This window comes from Columba livia, chromosome 20, assembly GCF_036013475.1.
Source record: "Columba livia isolate bColLiv1 breed racing homer chromosome 20, bColLiv1.pat.W.v2, whole genome shotgun sequence".
NCBI classification, from domain to species: Eukaryota; Metazoa; Chordata; class Aves; order Columbiformes; family Columbidae; genus Columba; species Columba livia.
In genome coordinates this window covers 7503904-7515979 of record NC_088621.1, presented here as the reverse complement: position 1 = coordinate 7515979, position 12076 = coordinate 7503904, and the positions used below count along the sequence as shown (strand labels likewise).

Sequence of the window (12076 nt, the reverse complement as noted above, 5' to 3'; positions counted from 1 at the left end):
GGAAGATGTACTTGTAGTGTCGTGCCCATAAACTGGATTCTGTGTTTGCATACGTCCATCTGTCAGCTGCCTACTAATCGCTTTGGAGTCCTCTGACCTGCTTTTGACTGAATTTGACAGCAGGAAGAAGTCCCAGAGCTCTCAGCACTTTGATTTTTTTAAAAAAATGGTTCAGTAGAGGAGAGACTCTTATAAGACAAGAAGAGAAAGGTTAATGACAAAGGTCAACTCCTATTTGACGTCAGAGAACCCACAGGAGGGATCACCCCAGAGACACAAATCCTCAGGAACCAGTTTTCATTGGTATTGCTGCTCTTTTAACACTTGTTTCAAATAGAGCTAGAACCAGAAATTAATGCCAGTTCTCACAACAGTTCACTGGCCTTAGGTAAATTATAACTTCTGATGCTACTTCCCCTGACATAACATGGCTAGTGCTAAACTCCCTTATTACGTTGCTGCAACAATTCATATTTGAAATGTACTTTGAAGGTCTGAAGAGTTGTATTCACTAATTATTACCTGTCTTGAGACATGAGCTGAATATTCAAAGCGCTAACTTGATTCATATGCAAGTACACGTCACATAAGCATGTGGTATGCACTAAGATTCAAAATATAAAAGCAAAGATTGCTTTTAGAGAAGACTTTATAATAAAGCCAGTTTTGAGCCCAAAACACATCATTTTTATTACCACAACCCCTCTATTCGACTGGATTTAAATTATTCCTTGTTTTGGATTAGCACTTCATGAAACACCAGCTTGAAAAACAAATACCAACTGACAGAACACAAAAAGATCATACAAAATTTGATTCTGTCGCCAAAGGAAAGTCTGATGTCTGAGATCTTAAACCTTTAGCGAATGCTAACAGATAAGTTCCACAGGGCAGTTATTGAGCACCACAAAAACAGAGCTTATCCTAGAAATACTGGCAATACTGTATTACAGTAAACAGGCATTTTTAATCTCTTTGGTCAGGCACTTTCTCGCCTTCACATAAATGAAGACGCTTCTCCCTTCCTTTGCCACAGCAACCCATGCCTCCTGTTCTTGCAGACAGAAAAATCAGATGACAAAGGTCTTCTGAAAGTACTACAGCAAATAGATTAACAAGACAGTGATTAAAAAAGAAGCATGCACAAGGAGGGGGGCAGCTTCCTGAAAAGGAAACTTTCCATGCATTAAAGGGAAATAGTGCTTTGTGGTAAAACTCTCTACTAGAGAGACTCCTATTTGAGGGTGAGGGAGCAAACTACAGTTTCCTTCAATAATAATAGATCAACCTTGTATCTTCAAGCTTCCTCCTGACTAGCGAGTACTCAGTACTTCCTAATACTGGCCTTTACATTTCCTGAAGGAGCAAGCCCTGTCTAAAGACAGTTTTGTTCTAATCCTCCCTGTCTCCCTACCCCAGACAAAACAAAGCCAACCTGGCCAACTTATTTTGACAAGTGACTAAATTTATGTCCCTTGTACTCTATTACTGCCCTACAAACATATATTATTTTAATGCAGTATAAACAAATATATGATTTGTTTAACACCACATTGAGTACTACTGATTAAAATCTGTATATGCATAGCGCAAAATTTATACATGCACAAACCCCTTTACAAGCTCTGAAGATAAAATTATCAGTATTGCCAAACACAGAATATGTATTATATTTTAATTACATGAGACAGTTGAATACCAACAAGCCTACTTCATTTCTAATTAGAAAAAGTTCGGTAATCATCTTCTTCCCTGCTGTTATTGCCTGACAAGAATAAATGAGGAGTCCCCTCCAGGGACTGTACAGTAAACATGCTAACATAGATTTGTTTCACTGCCGAGCTTCGTAGGAGTAGAAGTCACTAAGGCACATAGTAGTTTCCATGCAGTACGGTTGGCAAAACGCATCTGTCAGGCAGCGCATGATTTTAAAAGGTTTACCTCCAGAGCACAGATGCTTTGCAAAGTGCAATGCAGCTGCCTTTGCTGCTCGCCCTGCGTTACCGCCAGCCAAGCAGCAACGGGCAGGCAGCTCTGCTGTCACCTCCCGGAGTTCTGCGGGGAAGGGACCCTCCTTGGCAGAGATCTGAAGGACAGCCGGGGTTTGCAGGCTGAGGGGACTCGGCAGAAACAAAGCAAAGGTGATTTGCTTCAGTGCGGTGTTCACCCACAGAAGCAAACGCAACTGCATTCCTCCCTCTCACAGCACAGTGTATTTAACCGAGCGCGGCTGCACCTGCCACCCGCAGCATTCATACTATTGCTAAGATCAATAACGCTTCTGCCGTCAGCCCGTACAATCACATGAAGTAACCTCCGCCTTTGCCAGTCCTTCCCGAAAAAACACAGCGAACATTTACTCCGCCGCCGAGCCCAGACAAAGGCCACCTCCTTTTATTTTCAATAAAATTCAGACAAACTCGAGGACAATACCGGAGGGTCCGCACAATGGGCACCAGCCGTGGCCGCCACACACACCCCCGCTGCCGACCTGCTTCAGCCCGGGCACGGCCAACCGGAGCCCTGGCCCGGCAGAACAGCCCCGCTGCCCCCCGCCCCCGGGACGGCCCCACCGGTCGGGCGGCGGTGGGAACGGGGGCAGCTGCACCGTGGACCGGCCCAGGGGACACGGGCCGCCGCCCGCCCCTCCCGGGGAGCGTCGCCGAGGGACCCCTCACCTGCCACCGTGTACCGGTCCAGGTAGTTGAGCACGTTGCCCACGCTGAGGATGCCGGCGGCGGCCACCCGGGCGCGGCCGAGGCTCGGCGCCTTGTGGCGGGCGGCCGGGCGCTCGGGGTGCTTGCCGGCCGCCGGCGGGTTCATCCTGCCCGACAGGGTCTGCACCTCGCCCTCAGCGCCCCGGCCGCAGCAGCCCCGCTCGCCGTCTTCCTCCTCCTCCTCATCGCCGGCTCGGAGCCGCCCGCCGCAGCCCGGGCTGCTGCCGGAGGAGCCGTCGCTTTCCAGGCACATCATGGGCTGCGGGGAGGGCAACCGCGGCGCGCAGGAGCCCGCGCGGAGTGACCGGCCGCTCCGCGCTCAGCGCCGCATCCCGGGCCGCCCCTGCGCCCGCCTGCGGGACCGGCCACCGCCGCCGCCGCCTGTGACAGCTGCCCGGGCGGGGCGGGGCCCGGCGCCGGCTCCGCCCCCCCGCGCGCGCCCGACCCGCCTCAGAGGCCGCGCGCAGCCGCTCGCGCCCCGCCCCAACGGCGGCAGCGCGCGCCCCAGGGGCAGCGTCCCCTCAGGCGTCGCGTCAGGGGGACGGGAGGTGGCAGCTGGTTGGTCTTGGACTGTGGCGGGACTAATATACTGAAAAAGAACCCTCAACCTTCTTCTCCTTCCTATATGACTGAGATAGCTTATCCATCTTTCCATAGCTCTGGTAGTATTTACACATCTATATCATGCAATATACATACGCATATATAACCCCGAATTAGAAATTTTTCTATTGACACTCCTTTCCGCGTTCACTTTAAATGTCTCTAAGATTCAAATTCTTTTTATCTAGGTTTATTCTATTCCAGAATGTATTGATTAGCAGAATCGTGTAGTTAGCTGACACGCACACAAAGAAATAAACCAACACCAACACAAACAACATTAAAACAGGACTCAAGGCAATGCCACTACTGGCTTGCATTATTCAACAGCAAACTCCACTCGGGCCACACAGGCCCACCCTCAGGTCTGATGTTAACAACAAATACATACAAATAGGCTCCTCGCCTACTTTAACCACCAGAACCATCTAAGTCACTATTGCCATCTGGGAAGGGACAACATTGTGAGGCACAGACTGGAATGCGCTGCCAACCTCACAGCTTCCTGCTTGGCCCCAGATGATTTTCCTATTACACAGGAGTTGCTTCAGGAACAACACCCGTCTTCAAAGGAAGTAGGATTGCTCCAGAATTCCCCCCACTGAACACAGTTTCATCCTGCTCCCTGTAAAGTTCACCTTTGAGCTCAGAACAGCCAAGAGAAATTTCATTTCAAAAGACGTCTTCAAAGAGATAAAAGTCTTCACGACCAGAGTGGCTCCAGCCTGTCGTACCTGTAGTAAGACTAGAAAAGCGAACAAAAACCAGAGAAATAAAATGACTGCTGGAGAGCTCACGTGCGCTTGTCCAAGAACAGGAAGTTATGATTTCAGATTTCTCTCAGTTTGTTGATCTTACCTACGAAACTGTGCCATGATTAAAGCCTTTGTCTCCATGATACACGTTTAAACAAAAACCCTGTCACCTGCCTCTAAGGCACCAGGAGTCGCAGCACAATGGTGTATGTGTGCCCAGCATACCTGGCTTTGTCACACCCTTTGCAAAGAGCCCGCACCGATGACACCAGGACCCGGCTATGCCAGCGATCCGGTGAGATACTGCAAAAGGAACCCCCAGGATGCCGCCAGGGAAAAGGGCGCTTTCTGGTGAGTCAGAGTGCGATTCAGGGCTGTTTGAGCAACGCACGGTTGAGGAAAGAAACAAACACCGTTTCTGCTGACACACAACACTCCCAGGTAGAGGCAAGTGACGTTTTTACCTTGGGAATAGCTCTGCACGGATGTCCTGGAGCTAGTTTCGGTAACAGAAACAACGTAGCCGGATTAACATAGGATAATGCTCTGGTTGACTTGTTGAAATATAAGGAATCATTTTTTACTCCATAGCAGCATCTGCAGTTCAGATGTGACTGACTGCATGGTAAAGCTCATGTTATACTAACAAAACTGCTTCTTCACATTCCCACTCATTTCAGAGTTTCCAAAATTAGCAGTGTACACTAGAGTGGTCAAGTGACTGCTGACCAAGAATATTCTATAGCCTAAAAGGAGAAAAAACAGAGTAGAATTGAAGAGAAGGAAGAAGGTAAATTTAAAAAAAAAAAAATTTAAAAAGAGTGAAATGGTTTCACAAAGACCACACAGCTTGGTCAGCAGTGGAAGCAAAAACTCATGCATTCTTTAATTTAGACGTATCAGGCACTAAACACAGCTCAAGGAGTTCCACAGAGGCTACCCAAATTATCCAGGAGCCTTCAAATTCATGTGGTCTGCTCCAAAGTCTATTACACTCTTTTTTTCCCCCCTCCCCACTGCTTGGGCTACCCCTGGGCTTTGCACACAGAAAACAGTGTTCAGAACATGTTAACAAGATTAAAAAGTAAGGCAAAATTAAAGACCTTAGCCTTACATATCAAATGGTTCCCCTGAAAGCAACTAAGAAAGCACAGTTTTCTTAATAAACAGAAGTTTAATTTAATTTCTTTCTTTTCATTTGCAAGCAATACCAAGCACACAAACACAGCTGACACTGAAGCCAAGGTGGCTTACTGCACATTAAAATAACTGCCTAAAAAGGCTGGGGAGTGACTTCTCCAAATCCTTTTGATCCAGCAAATCCTCAACAGAAACCAGCCCAAATACCAATTTATTGTTAAAGGTCAACATGTATGCTGCAAAGTTTAGGCAGGTTTCTGATGGCCATCAAACACGAAGCAATGCAAGACCAAGCTGAAGGGGCTCACAGACAAACACAGCAGGTGCCAGTGCATCTGTGTCATAAGATTTATGTAAAGCAAAAGCAGAGGGAACTGGAAAAAATGTGATGGTATTGGCTTTACTGGCAGGATTATTCATATGACTCAACTGCTAAAATCACTGGTGACTGCCTCTTAGGAGGAACAGGGTAGACTCGAGCTTAGAGACATTGCTGGATTTTGCTGTTACAGGTTGTTGAGAGGCGATTTGATTACAGTGTGCAAATTCTATCATGGGGAGAAAAACACCAGTTCTAAGAGCTCTAATCAAGTGGGAAAAGGCACAGCAAGAACCAGAACAATGGCTGAGAGCTGGAGTTAGAAAAATCCTAATGAATCATCTGGTTCACATTTATTACAGTGTGATTATTCTCTGGAACAAAATGCTAAAGAAGGGGTACATTCTCCATCCTTTTATGTCCTTTGATCTGTCCTTTGATTGCCTTTCTAGAAAGCGCATTATTGAACTCAAACATGAGCTATTGCCCTCCATACAGAGAGAACTGGCTGTAATTTAGTGATATAGATGGTCAGGCTAGATGGGTTAAGTTCCAACCCTGAATATCTGAGTTCTCACTCTGCTTTAAGACACGTTCAATGCTCAGTGATGTGAATAACGCCCTGGTTATCACCCTTTTCCCTCCACGCTCATGTATGACAGGTCTCACCGAGGAGAGCTTTGTGCAGGGTGCTGCATGCACAGAGCAACACAACCAGAACACGTCACCTGCGGAACAATTTCATTAAGTAGAGGAGATATGAACAGTGCTCCAAGATGCACAGAAATTTTAAAGTCTCTCAGAACACAAATGAGGCTTTATCTCAATGTTGAAAGTTTAGTGGCATTGAATTCAACAAGTGTGATGGAGGCAGAGGCAAGGAATTAAAGGGGAAAAAAAAACCAAATCCATCACCAGAAGTTGGCATCCCAAGGCCCTGTTCCTTTCTAACACTTGTGCTGTAGTGCTTGAAATGGTAAATTGCAGAAGAAGCTGTATTTCCATGAAAACATTTAGCTTTTGCAACGATATGAGCAGCTGCTCTCACTCTCCCCTACAATCTTACATAAGTGCCTGAATTTTTTTCTGTGGATTTTTCAGTTACAACATCTGTAGTGTTCCAGCCTGCCTGGCCTGTAATATCTCCTACCGACCAAAACTGGGAGGGGAAAAAAAACAAAACAAAAACCACACACACCACACACAAACAACAACAACAAAACACCCACAAACTCACAACCACCGCTGTCCTGTGCAATTTTTTAGTGAATGGCCTTTGATGTTCAGGACTGTTGAATGCAGTGATCCATCTCCAAAAGTATTGACCTTCATTATACTCAGAGGAATCTCAATGCTCCAAATAAACAGAGTTTGTGGTCTCACCACAGGTCCCAGTGGGGACTACAATTACTAGTATGCCATATTTTTGGCAAGTTTTGTCCCGTGTTTGAATGAAGGATGTCAAGCCTGAAGTACTGCCTCCTCCCACTAGAGGAGTCAGATTCTGCAGATGATAACATGCAGATTTGTCGTTAGCATCCCACTTCTCAGAACAGCTAAATACTTGAGGTCTGATAAACTAGCATTTAAGAATCCAGTGTGGAATGGACAGTTACAGAAATAGCATTCTGGCACTACCCCAGCATTTCAGGAAGGGACTGCCAGGTCCCTGTGGGAGCAGAGGAATCCCAAAACAATAAGGACAGACCCAGCAGTTACCAACTTATAAACAACTTCCTGGCATCGTTCAAAAGGGCTCAAGCCATGAGATGGGGATCCTTACAAAAACAACATTCACAGAAATGGTTCCACTGTTTGGATTTGCCCACATGAGGACAGATAAAAGATGAGATCACACAAAGTGGAACAGGGGGAAATTGCATGGGTTTTAACTGCATGGTTTTCTCAGTCAAGTTGACTTAACTAATTTCAAGACCAAATTTCCTCGAGCAACTTCAAAAATTCCAGCTTAATACCAGTAGCTGTAGTTAGGCCTGAGCATCCATTGTCCCAGACCTTGTCCCCAAAATTACAACCCCAGTCTTATAACCTCATTTGATTTATGTTAATACATCATCACGGTAACTTAAGTTTATAATGCTCCAAGTGGGCTGAAGTGTTTGCAGTTCAAAAAACACCTACAGCCTCAGCACCTGAAGTGCCAATCTGTGCTTTCAGAAGAAGGAGTTTATTTTATTTCACACTTAGTAATTTTCATGCCATTTCAGCATTTACAGTGAAGCCATTTGGTTTATAATGGAATATTGGGGATGCGCTCTTCTGGACTAACAACAATTACATCCTTGGACTGAAAGATTGCCTACAATTACATGGCACAGGATTTGACAACTAGGTGTATAGGATGGCAGGAACCAGCTACAATTCTTAGTGGTTCAACAGTTTCAAGCTTTGAAGTCCTCAGTGGTGACTGGTCCACTTGATCAAACAAGACAGATGATGCAGGGCTTGCTACCATGGTGAATTGCCCTGCGCAGCTTATAAGGAGACCAAGAACATGGTCAAAGAGCTCTTTATATTAATATATCACAGAAAATTCCACACCATGAGCATTAAAGAAAAAAGAAGGTAAAGCCCTTCTTCAAAGCCAAAGCACTACTCCAAAATTAGAAAGCTGAGCTCAGTTTCTACCCAAGGTAATGGTGGTTACAGGTACTAGCGAGATTCTTTGAAGGGATCACAGCTTGAATGTAGTCAAGATCAGGGACTTTAAGAGGAATTTGAAGACTAACATCCAAACTATTCTAAGATCACTAATGTCAGAAGGAAGGAGGAACTTCTCAACCCATTACCAAGGTAAAGTAGCATGGAGTAAAGGGTAGGCAGATTTGAACTTAAGCTTTTCTTTTATGGGAAGGAGAGAAAAATGTATCAGACAGATACAGAGTAAAGGGACTTGTGCAGCCAGTTAAAAAGTTATCTGCAACTCTGTAAATTATTAGCAACTACTATTTCTTAGTTCAAGCAATCTTGTGTCCTAATCAGAGAAGTTTTAAATCTGGCTTAATTTTCAACACAAGAGGGAACTGGTCACATAATTAAATGTTAGTTGTGACTCATGTGGGCATGCTTACACTTGGATCATCTTTTTTGTACGCAAAGAGAATATAGCCAGTGAGTAACTACCTGACCAGTATAAAGTGTTTAGTGCTTTAACAGGGACTGTTTCACAAAGCTGAAACAATCATGAGTCCAATTAGTCAAGAGGAAAGTTCAAGAATGGTGACAATCTAGGAAGCCATTCATTTACTGAGAAAAATGCTATAAAATACAAAGGACATAAATAAAAATGACAAATTTTGATAAATTGGAGTGTAGAAGTAAGATGAATAAATAATGAAGCAAAACCACACAATATTCTGTAAGCGATATTTTCATTTTCAAGTCTATTTTAACACAAGAGTAGTGTTGACAGCATACTACCTCATCATTTGATAAAGGAATAGAGCTGTCAACGACACACTGTACTGCAGTCTGAAGCTACTAAGGCCCAGACACTTCTAAGTCAGAACTTCAGAGATTGTTAAAAGAGCAGGATGAGAGCACTCCGGTCTGCTGACATGAAACATGCTGATAACTTAACTTCCAGGAGCCTAAAGGATGCACGTGTTGTGCCAGTATTTTATATATATATAAATAAATACAGGCCCACCAGCATGGCATCAGTCCTGAGTAAAATCCTGTGAGGGCTGACATGGAATTCTATTAGAGAAAAATTTGGATCATATCATTAATACCAATGAGCAAAAGTTTATTAAAAGGTACAACTCACCAAATTAAATTGATGTCTATTTTAATGGGATCAAAAGTTTGCTTGTCTGCTAAAAGGTAGCAATATCACTGTAATGGACTTTTGCTCAACACTTAATTCTGTATCTCGTGACACACTGATTAGGGATCCACAACAGTTCAGACTTAGCACAACACACTAATTGAATTAAACCTGGCTATATCACAAGTCACAAAATATAATTATAAGTGGGGATATATTACCAAGCATATTTCTGAAGGAGTCCCTCAGGAACTTTAGCTCTGTTTGTTTTATTGCATTGTTAGTGACAAGGAAGAAAGTAATCAACAACTATGTTCCAATGCTATAGCATTTAGCAAATAAGGACAGCAAAGCTTACAGCTGGAGTTGTATAGATTGCTTGGCAAATTAGAATAACATGTTTTAATGTCTAGGAACACAGACCGTAGGTCTTCCAGGATAAAGGGTTTTACTCTGGAAAGCAGTCACTTTGGAAAGGCCGGCAGTGAAAAGTCAGTTAAACAGGGGTTCCCAGTGCAGTGCTGTATGCAAAAGGGCTACGACCACCCCAGAGGCCTGGAGGAGAAAGCAAGTGATATCACCTTGCAATTGTGGTGTCACATCTACTTCTGACACGGCAAGTAGAGTTTTGTTGCCTACCACTCAAGAAGGCTGTTGGTAAGTAGAAGAGCACTCAGAAAACAGCTGCAAGAAAATTGTGAAGTCAGAACAAAGCTAGAGGGCATTGGTTAAGTGCCTAATTCTCAAGAATACAACAAATTTCTCGGTATTACTGTTTCCAACCAGCTCTTTTTAGTAGCTAATTCTTCTAGGATGCATACATCAGCTTAACTACTGCTCCTTTGAGCTGCTGGAGCTGATCTTCTCCAACCTTATCCTGAAATGTAACCTGCAGCAAGACCAACGTGCAGCTCTTACACCCAGTCACACAGCCATGCAAACCAGGGCAAAAGGAACACGGTAATACAAGTGTACCGCTGGAAACTGTCACTCTCGTGTTGTTCAGGGCCATCTCCCCAGACACCTGCAGAGTCCTACTTTCCTTCAAAGCACCAGATTCCCCACACAGCTAAGGTAATTAATTGTCCAACAGATCAGTTCTTGCTATGTTCCACTTCACTAGAAAACTTTGGTTGTAGACAGAGCCTCTCTTTTTTTGGGGGGAGGGGGGGGGAACACAGAGCACTGAGTGTTCATTGGCAGACTTCTTCACTGTGAATCAAAACCCACTCCGGCAGGAAGAATATTGTAAGATCTTCAAACTACATCATTTCCTAAAATGACTCACAAGCAGCAATATTCACACAGATGTATCCTATGCCTTATATTTTATGAATTCCACACATTCACCGGTGTCCCTGTAAAGAACATTAAAAAGAAAACCTTTGCAAGTGAGGTCCATGTCTTGCAGTAGAGGATCTGGTTGAGAGTAACTGTAACTCACGTTTTCCTGCCATTCATAAGCTGCACATACTGCCATCAGCAGTTCCTTTAATTGAATTAGAGCCTGGTTGTAGAATCAGGAAACATGTTTTCTGCTCTGAGAGAAAGAGAATGTAAAGGGAGAGGCTGATTCACAGGCACATCTAGAAGCATTTTAGTAAAATGTGTATTGGCCAGAAAGCTGCCTGGTTGTTCCAAAAAACAGAGATGAGTGGCATTTGGTAAACACTGATGGAGATAACCAGACCCCACCTTAATGCTGCTCCTAAAAAAGTAGTTCCATTTCCAGCTGCCTAGGAAAAAATATCATCTCATGATGGGACTAGATGCTTTGTAGCATCAACCAGTTCAGTTGTATCTGCATTATCTTTTTGATAGAACATGGGGCTAAGAAAGCCTTCCAGCTCTCTGTCTCCTAAAATAAGTTTTCTTCTCCCCACAGATCCAATTTGGAGACTCTTTTAAAGCCTCCCTGTTCTGAGAATTATAAATTTTTGTCTTATATCCAGACTAAGTTCATTCCTGGCCCAGTCATACCCTTTTTCTCTTTGACTAATGCTATCCTTTGGTTTAAATATGTTTCTCTTCCTGTTGTTCACTCCTGTAGTGTATTTATAGATGGAATCTTGCCCCTCACAGGGTGGGCTCTTTCCTTCTTTCATAGAATGGCTTCCTAGGATGACTGGGAAATGAATAAGCTTTTTCTGCACTTGTTTCAGTGCTAAGAACCTGTTGCAAAACTCTAGGAAATATTTCATTCCTGCTTTGTACAAATAGCCCCTTTCCTGCACTCAGGAAAAATCCTGGTAATATCTTTGTACAACAGCTGGCAGAGAAACTCCAGACCTTTTCTATTTTTTAGCATGTTGTTTTCCATAATCAGTTTTACCTTTGAAAGAGAAAACCTGAATCACAAACCTACTTTTGTTTATCCTTTCATTTGATTTAAATAGAATCAATTTACAATCACCCAAGCTAGGATAATGTTTTTCAGCAACTTCTTTATCATATCCTTAACACTTGCAAGAATTACATTTGAAATCATATCATCTTTTGTTGATTCAGGTGTATTTTGATGAGAAAAATCTATTAGATGTTATATGCAGGACTATCTGACCTTACATTTAATAGCATTTTCTCTCCAGTTTATTATCTAGGAGGTTTGTCTTCATATGCTAGTTCCCAGTAGTATGTCTCTTTTTAATAACGCTACAAAGATTTTATGCAGATACTATTCTAATAAAAGAGAGAAGCCTTCTAGCACCAATCTTTCACCCATGCTGTCCCTTTCTGGTTCCTTATAGCCTGT

At 43.6% G+C, this 12076-nt stretch overlaps 1 protein-coding gene across 3 annotated transcripts in view; it reads right to left on the bottom strand.

Moving 5' to 3' along the window:
- LOC102091424 (sphingosine-1-phosphate transporter SPNS2) overlaps positions 1-3122 on the bottom strand; it is a 122870-nt gene extending 119748 nt beyond the window's left edge. Inside the window, exon 1 of one of the 3 annotated variants that reach the window (XR_010467277.1) lies at positions 2679-3122. Coding sequence is in view for 1 of the 3 variants with exons in the window: in XM_065036503.1 (XP_064892575.1) it covers positions 2679-2973 (295 nt within the window). In the remaining 2 variants the exon portion in view is untranslated. The remainder of the gene's footprint in view (positions 1-2678) is intronic. The other 2 variants (XR_010467276.1, XM_065036503.1) reach the window with 2 other exon arrangements.
- Positions 3123-12076: the final 8954 nt, after the last annotated feature.